We start from the raw sequence: 9,006 nt of genomic DNA on the forward strand, positions 1-9,006 counted from the left end.
TTTTTTTTTTTTTGCCTCAGTTAAGATGTGGTAACTTTCCTGTGTTGGTCAGGAGTTACCAACAGCCATCCTAAGTGGACGCTAGGTGGCGCCTCTACCCCGGGTGTGTGTCAAGGCAGCTGTAAAGCTCAAGGCTGAGGCTGGGGCTCTGGCTGGATGCAGACAGTGACTGAATGGACTCCAGAGTTGGGGGTGGTGGGCAGCGGCGTGGTCTCAGATGAACTGGGGGAGCGTGGGGAGCTCATGAGACAGGAACGGAAGGACTGGGGACGGGAAGTAGACAAGCCTGGAGCGGAGCAGTCCAGCTGCTGGTGGATCTGGGTGTGGGCAGCAGCTGTGGTGGCCAGTGAGGAGCGATGAACCTGCCTCTGAGAAGTCCCCAGGAAGGGTGGGTTATCATGACGAGTCTGTTCAGGAAAGAGCCCGTTTGATTTCATTTTAACTCTGTAATCACCAGAAAAACCCTTTAAAAAGATCATTTGGGATATATCCAAAATTGTAAGCCTTGACTGATTCAGTCCCTTCTGACTCCCCGTGTGTGTGGTGCTCCCCTTGCTTGGAGATGCAGGAGGCTCGCCTGTGTGCCCAAGCTAGGCCGGTGACTTCCAGTATGGAAGAGAGTTGCCTTTGAGCCGTGTGGCAGACCACAGAACTGCAGGACAAGCCCACTCAAAATCCGTAGCTGAAGCTGTGGAGCTTTGCAAACCAACCTCCGAAGCAGCTGGATTTACAGGCTATGTCATGCATTTGCTCACACATGTGTTGAGAGGTTGAAGCTTTCCAGTGTTCACCCAGAAAACCAAAAGTGACCAGAAGACGATCAAGCTCCTTTTTTGTCTTTGACTTGGGACAGGCTGTCTACCAGGAAAATGGAGAACCCAGGATGACTGTTCTGTGAGGATGGTTTGGTTTCGTTCTCTGTAGAGTGGGTGATGGAGGGGGTGTGTGCCAGTCAGGGTCTGGAGGCTGTGGAGGGGACCTCAGAAGTCAATGAGAGGGGTGTGCTTCACATCTGAGTGTGGGGAGACCCATCCCCAGGACCCAAGGCAGGCGCTGTGCAGGGCGGGAGCTGTATCTCCTCATTTCCTGGCCAACACACCAGAAACAGTTGTGGAAAAATTGAGTCAACAGTAGGCAGGAGCTCAGGAGAAGAAAGGAAATTTTGTTGACGCTAGTGGATCCCAGACTAGTAATCTCTGAAGTCTGAGGTGCTGATTACAAAGAGCTTTTCTTTATTCTGTGGCAAGTGGAAGTTTTAAGAGTGAGATAAGCTTCGCTAAAGGTTATGGCACGACCCCTTCTGAGCTCCGGCCTCCCCTGATGATGGCTCTGTGTCTCTTCACAGCCTGGTCGGTCTTCTGCCGTCAGTCTCTCCCTCTTCACTCCCAGCAACTGCTTTCCTGTGGTCCCAAAGTCCTCCTGCTGGCTTAGTCCTGTGCGTGCATTGTGAGATTTTCAGGTTTTCTTGTTCGCAGCCATTGACGCAAGAAGGCAAGAAGCGCTTGCTTCCCAGAGCCTGTCTTGGGCTCTCCTCCTGTCTTCCTTAACACATCTTCTGATGGTTTTCTTCTGCGTGGCTGGGGTTCTACTGCATTCTTAATTTGATGACCGCCTTAGTCCCTGTCTCTAGCCACACTTTATTCCCCAGCTGTTCAGAGCCTCCTATTCTGCTGCCCACCAGCCACCCCCCATTGCCACAGGCACTTTGCACATGACCCTGTCCCCGCAGTCTGAGGCACCTCTGTGTCTTGGACCTGGCGGACTGCACCGCCATCTGCTCAGCTGTGAGTCAGAGGCACTCGCTCTTCCTGCTCGCTCAATCCAGTATTCAGTCACCAACCCACGCTGTTGATTTCTGCTCCCTGGCGTCTCTAACTCCTTCTGTTGTCTCCAGTGCTGCTTCCGTGGTTGAAGCCAGTATCTTCTCTCTTTTAACTACTCTTGCAGTTTTTAAATTTTTTTTCTGACTCTAGTTTTACCCTTCCTGTTCTCTTTTCAACACTCTAATGATTCTTTTCTTTTTAAACTAAAAGGCAGTCACTCTTTTACGTGAAAATGTTTGGGCTGCTGCCTTGAGGGTGGAGTTCAGACTTGTTAGTCTATCTTAAGAGGTTCTTTTCTGGTTTCATGTCTTTAAAAACACCCTTCTGACCCTTTTCTGCTCTCCAAACTCTACTTCCCGGTTTTATTTCTGCTTCCAAGTCCACAGTATCCACTTTCGGGCCTGCAGTAGGAGGTCTCCCCACCTGGCTGCCTGTGCACAGCCTGGGGCTGCCGTGCCTCCCCCAGCACCATTCAGCGCTGCTGCTGCTGCTGCTGCTGCTGCTGCTGCTGCTGCTGCTGCTGCTGCTGGTTGCCTCGCCGTGGGCCGGGGCCTCACTCTGCTGCTGCGCTTTGGTGCCCGGTGCTGTGCCAGGCACCGGGAAAGGTTGCAGTTGGTGAATTGCGCACCGCTAAGATTTCATTTCTGAGCTACGTGTGGCACAGCAAAGATCTTCATACCCAATTAAGAGACTGATTTGGTGAACCAGATGGAGTTGCGTGGGTGATAGGTTTGGTATCATTACCAAATTAGGGAGTAGGGCAAGTTGTTGCGTGGGCGTTATAGGCCAGTTGTTGATTTAAAGGACTGGTTCTGTTGGCTTACCATTTTGATGGTTGTTAAGTGGTAGAGGTAATTTTGTAAGCATTTCATAATAGCTATCACAATCCTCTCTCTGGGTAAATAATAAAGAATTTAGGTCCTATCAAGGCTATAGTTAATAATCAGGACATTATCAGCATTTCTTGAAGAAGGTCAGCAAGTTCCATTTAAAAAAATGCTGTTGTTTGCGGTATATGATGAATACATTTATTGTGGGTCGCTGGTGTGTGTCCCTGACACAGCTGCTTTTTTTTATGTGGTATGGGGGATCACACTCAGGCCCTTGCACTTGCCCAGCGGGCGCTTATGCTGCTGAGCTAGCTCTGCAGCCCCACACAGCTTCTTCGGCCTCCCCCTGCATCTCTCCATCACCTTCCTTTTTGCAAAAGCTCCACCTCCCTGTTTCCCAATGTCTCTCCAGTTAGTTCTGAAGTCTTTTAACTGAGGTGAATAAGGAATTAAAAACCTGTTTATTATTAGCTTTAATGTGAACATCTGCTGATTATCTCTAGTTCACTAGCTATAAATAATAGATTCTTTCCCGCTTACTACACTGAATTCCAAAGAAAATAACATAGCATATATCTAGTTTACTTCTATAATTTTTGGGAGCAGAATTAAAAAACATTATTTAGTATATAGTTCATTGAATACATATATTTGGTGAATCTGTATTCTGGAAATTACATGGAAGAAAAGGTCAGTGGGGAGAAACATGAATTGTAGGATTTATTATTTTAGGTACTACTTTATAAATCTTTTGTGTTACGGGTATTTTCAGAAAAAAATTATTATTTTCAGAAAAAAATCTAGAAATATTTTTTGTTTACTTCAAAAATCTTGTCCTTATTTTATGATTAGTTTATTTTAAATATTTCCAGATTTTATTTATGACAGTATCTGTCAGTGTCTTTTTTCCACAATGCCAATAATCTGCTTAGCATTTGGGAAACTAAGTATGCTTTACAGTTAGACCCAAATGAACAATATTTGCTTCCGAGATGACTTGAGGTTGTTGTTTTCAAGCTCCCTACGTTACCACATGATACGCCTCTCTTAGCATTCAGTATTCTGCTACTCTTGGCTTTTTATATATATTTTAACAGGATACAGCAATGTTAGTCTTCAAAAATGCCATTCAGTGAGGGATTTTGATGCTAATGTTTCTAACTAGTGCTTCAACTAACTGCTGTTTTTCTTCTAAAGGGGGGACTTTTAATGGTGGATTTTTTCCTTGCTCATTTGGCACATGCTGCGTTTGCTTTTGAGTTGACTGGGCGCAGATGAGAGTCTGTTTCTGTGCTCAATTGAAGTATTCAAAGCCAGGCGCAGGGGCGCACACCCGTCATTCCAGCACTTTGGAGGCTGAGGCAGGAGGATCGCTTGAGTTTGAGGACAGCCTGGGCTATGATATAGTGAGTTACAGACCAGTCCAACCCACACAGTGGGACCATGTCTCAAAAAAAAGTATTCAAGGAGGAGCCATTTACCATTTCATTATACAGAATACAAAATTGACTTCGTGTTTGCCCTATCCTTTCATAATACCAAAGAGTCAGAAGGAACTAGGAAACACATTTAAAAAACTCTCTGGCACTAAAATGATTTGCCAAAGATTGCCTCTCTTTTACTTGAAGAGATGTTCTCATCACAGTATTGAAGCACAGTTTGCCAAAGTAGCGGAGGAGGTGAAGATAAGTTTGATGTTGTGGATTTAAAAATTAGTTATATTTTCTTACAAGAACTCTCAATTTGGCTGGGGAGATAGCTTGGCGGTCTAAGTGCCTGCCTGGCAAAGCGCAGGACCCAGGTTTGATCCCCACTACCACATGCTGTGCCTGCCCTGGTGCCCTGGGTGTGGTGGTGCACGCCTGTAATCCCCGCACTGTGGAGGCTGAGATAAGAGGATCACTGAGTCTGAGCTGTGTAGCAAGACCCTGTATCACATCAATCAATCAGTAAATAAAGATTTAAAAAAAAAAGAAGAACTCAGGTTTTGGTGCTGCAGAATCTGGGGTCTGGCTCACACTGGAGCTCGCAGCAGCTCATCACTGAAGTGCTTGTGACCTCAGCTGACCCTAAAGACCTTCACAGTTGCCAGATCTTACAGGTATGCAGTCAAGGGTGATCTGAACTTCTGGAGGAGAGATTTGCAAAATTAAAAAAAAAAAAAAAAAAAAAAAAAAACAACTTGGATAGGATGCTGTCACTTGCAGTGTGTTTTCCCTGGAGTCTTTGGGTGGTCATGGCCTGGATAAAGCATGGTGTTGTCAGTTACTCTAATGAAGTCTTTCCGATTTGGAGACAGAGTTTCGGGGATTAGCATTTATGAAGACCTTTCTTACTGTGCTCAGGCTTTAGAAATTTGCAGCAGGACTTTTTTTTTAGTATAACTGCTTTGTCTCAGATTGCTGGTGCGTGGTGTGGAAAGCAGCGTTTTTGTTGTGTTCCTCTAGTACGTTAAATATGAAAGCAGAACTTAAGAAGCTCCAGCGTGTTTGTTGTTTTTCAGGTACACGTACGGGAAGCCAGTCAAAGGAGATGTCACACTTACGTTTTTACCTCTATCATTTTGGGGAGCAAAGAAAAATATTACAAAAACATTTAAGGTAACTTTTGCAGATATTTTCTAACTTGCAGTGGGGGAAAGTTTAAGTGTGTTTTTTTCTAGGAATAGAATTCTGTACTGAATTGACAAAAAATGAATGGAAGAACATGAAGAGCTTTGCGGAATCAGACAAGTTAGTAGTTACCCATTCCTAGTGATTAAAATGGAGGCAGAAGTGCCGTATTACTGTGGCTTAGGCTAGTTTTACTTCTAGAATTTGAACTGCTGAAGTGAAAAATAAAATTGAACTTTTAAACAAAACAGATAAATGGATCTGCAAACTTCTCTTTTAATGCTGAAGAAATGAAGAAGGTAATGGATTTTTCCGATGGGTATTCTGAGCACATGTATCTGTCTACCCCAGGACCAGTAGAGATTCTCGCCACAGTGACAGAATCCCTCACAGGTTTGTAGCCTTGAACATGACAGGTAAAGCTGTTCAGGTGCAGTTCCCTGGCGCTCCTCTACTACGACCAGCATTTTTCATTTGGCTGCATTTGTTGCCTTTCTGAAGATGCTGTTTAGTGTTAAAATTGTTGGGCCAGGGAGATGGCTCAGTGGAGTAGCACTTCCCTGGCAAGCACAAGGGCCTGAGTTCAACCCCTGGTTCCACCAAGGGAAAAAAAAAAAGAAATTGTCATGAATATTTATTTATTTTGTAGGATGTTTTCCTAAAAAAAGTGAAACTAGTTTTCTTTGAAAGCCTGTACTTCAATTACATGTAATAGCTATTTGCAGGGTTCTTCTTTTTCCATTTCTACTCCTTTCTCCTCAAAACTCCATGGAAAGGCCTACATTTTCAGCTGGCCGTCTTCTTACAAAATCGCTTCACAGTCTGAAGTCCCATCTGCTCCCAAGAGTCCCTCCCTGCCCCTTTGCGCAGTGCTGAGGACTGAACTGAGAGAAGTGAACTTCGTCCCTAGGCCTTTTTATTTTCAGCCGGGGGCTTGCCAAGCTGTTCAGGCTGACCTCAAACTTGGAATCTGCCTGCCTCCACCTGGCAAGCAGCTGTGCGTGCACCACCGTGCCTGGCTGGTTTTCTCTTTTATTTTTCTCTTTATTATTTTTTTATGTATTTAGGACAGGGTCTATAGGGTCTCACTACATAGATTGGACTTGTAGTGATTCTCCTGTTTTCAGCCTCCCTCGAGTTTGGCATGCCACCACGCCCAGTCTCAGTCCTATCTCAGCATGCCCAGGGGCAGGGCTGGCTCAGTGTTTTTCTCTTTTAATAAGAAAACACAAGCTAATGATTTGGACTTTTCTGTTACTATGTCAGCAACTTTATCCAACTATTGAAAGAGCAAGAGTGTTCTGTTAGCCGTGGGTTAGGCAGCAGTGTGGTGTTTTACAGAAGTTGAGAACACAAGGGAAACGTGGGTCTCTTCCTGTCTGAACCGTTATGGGAATGAGGCTCATGTGCCCCAAATTCTTAAACCCCGCTGGCTTGGAGAGATTTGGTGGGTGGAAGGGGCAGGTGAAGTATTACTTTTGTATTCTAAATTGTGCAATTCCCCCATAGCTATCTCAAGAAATGCAAGCTCCAATGTGTTTTTCAAGCAACATGATTACATCATTGAATTTTTTGATTATGCCACTGTCTTGAAGCCATCTCTTAACTTCACAGCCACTGTGAGTGATTATTCTTAGTATTGGTCCATATTGCCACATTTGACTTAATAAGGCAGAAGGGAATATAATATTTTCAGTGTTTTTCTAAAAATTCTAAGCCAAAAATTAAATACATCACCTTTTTATCTTTAAGGATGTGAAGTACAGAGATTATTTTCAAATGACCTTTGTCCAGTTTTCCTACACCTGTTGTTCCTAATGATAACAAAAATATTTTACTGGACATTTATTTAAAAATCATTTGGTTAGATGTAGATTGATATGCTGAAGAGTTTGTGAATTGAAGCAGTTGGATGGTGGTCAAAGCTTTTAATTAAAATTTGACTTTTAAAAAGTGACTAATTTAGTTTTAGAAAATATGTAAGATAAAACATTATCAACAAATATACTTTTTTCCCCTCCAAGAATGTTGACTTAACATTTAGTACTTGAGTGAATTTTTAAAATGTGGAAGTCCTGGAATTACGGACTGGGGAGGACTAGAGCTTGACCCAAGAGCTATAGTTTTGGTGGTGAGAAGAAAACATTTACTGAATTGTAACTGTTATGAATTCATTTTTATAGGTATTTACATCATAGATCTTTTTTGTGCAAAAGAATAGACAGTAAACATTTCCAGCTTTATGGGCCATATTTTGTGTTGTCGCTGTAGTGTGTCAGTAGTCATGACAAATTTGCAGAAAAATGAAATGGCTATGTTTCACTAAAACTTTATTTACAAAAATACTGCTTGGCATGCTTGCTTGCCGTGGCTCGCTGATCTTTGATTTAGAGGGAGAAGCCTTCCGAGCGTGGGAGGAGTGTGCTGTTCAGGGAGGACCGATGAGGGCCAGATGCAGGAGGGAGGGGCAGCTGGGCCGGGGCCCCTGGCAGCCTTGAGGCGAGGGTGCTGTGAGTGGAGAGGGAGCGGGGCGGATGGGAGACGTGGGCACAGCAGGTGGTTGCCCAGTGCTAGGTGAGCAGAATTGGAGGTGATGGGCACCCCTGCACAGCTGGAGGCACTGGGTTGGCCCTCCAGAGTGAGGTGAGGATGGAGATCTTGGATCTGGGGTACAGTCACAAAGAGATGAGCTAATCCATTGGGGTAAGAAGAGAGAAGGGAAGAGAGAAAAACAGGTAACTGATTATTTGGCCTTAACAGTTTCCTACGTTTAAAGAGAGTGAAGAAGAACCAAAAAGGATGCTGAGGAGGGACGAGAGAGAGGTTTGAGTGGGCAGTGTTGTGACAGGCCACTGTAGCAAGGAAGCCATGCTATTAAGAAGGCCATGAATGTGTCCTGGTGCCACGTGGCTCAGGACCACTGAATGTAGAAATTAGAATGCTGCCAAGTAACTGCTGCGTGTGCAGCTTCACCGGAGTAGTGCAGATGAAGCTGGATTCATTTGAGCTTAAGTCCTTTACTTGTTGCTTGTTTTTAAAATATCCTTTTTTGGCAATTAGGTGAAGGTAACCCGTTCTGATGGCAGTCGACTGACTCAAGAAGAAAGAAGGAATAATGTAGCCATAGCAGTGACACAGAGAAACAGGACCAATTTCTGGAGCAGGTGGAACAGTGAAGATGAGGGAATGGAGACTGCTCACATGGCCAATTACACTGTCCCCCCAGATGGCACCTTTAAGATCGAGTTCCCCATCCTGGACAGTTCCAGCCAGCTACAAGTGAAGGTGTTGCCTGTTACTCTTGTTGGCGCAGCCACCACCTTGCGGTTGTGATCTTGCGCTCGGCACTGGGCCTGGCACAGCTCAGGGTGCAGGAAGGGGAAAGGTGTTTTCATTTTTAAAAATGGGAGAAAGCATTAGAAGGAATTTCATGACAGTGGCCTGAATGCCTCCCTGTAAGTGCGTGTTGAAGAGCAGAGTAGGATCCAGCAATGTGAGGGGTAGCACAGAGGCTCCTGAAGCATGGTGGCTGAGTTTTCAGTCATCTGTAATTTTATTCTGCCTGGAACTGAAAGGCAGGAGGAATTACATACTTTTTACCTGTGCACCCATTCTGAGCTGCCCTCCTAGAGTGGCTCCTCGGAGAGCCTTATCCTTTCATGCTTCCTAGCTTCTGGACGCTCAGCCCTGCGCTAGTCAGGGCCTGGCCGGCATGTTGTGTTCAGGGGTAGCCTCTGATAT

At 44.8% G+C, this 9,006-nt stretch overlaps 1 protein-coding gene across 1 annotated transcript in view; it reads left to right on the top strand.

Annotated features, from left to right (window-relative positions):
* Positions 1-9,006, top strand: part of Cd109 (CD109 molecule) — a 183,234-nt gene that overhangs the window by 106,853 nt on the left and 67,375 nt on the right. The window contains exons 10-13 of the mRNA XM_023710578.1: positions 5,157-5,253; positions 5,517-5,658; positions 6,775-6,884; positions 8,326-8,550. Coding sequence (XP_023566346.1) covers positions 5,157-5,253; positions 5,517-5,658; positions 6,775-6,884; positions 8,326-8,550 — 574 coding nt within the window. The remainder of the gene's footprint in view (positions 1-5,156; positions 5,254-5,516; positions 5,659-6,774; positions 6,885-8,325; positions 8,551-9,006) is intronic.

This window comes from Octodon degus, unplaced genomic scaffold (assembly GCF_000260255.1).
Source record: "Octodon degus isolate 3935 unplaced genomic scaffold, OctDeg1.0 scaffold00001, whole genome shotgun sequence".
Classification (NCBI taxonomy): domain Eukaryota; kingdom Metazoa; phylum Chordata; class Mammalia; order Rodentia; family Octodontidae; genus Octodon; species Octodon degus.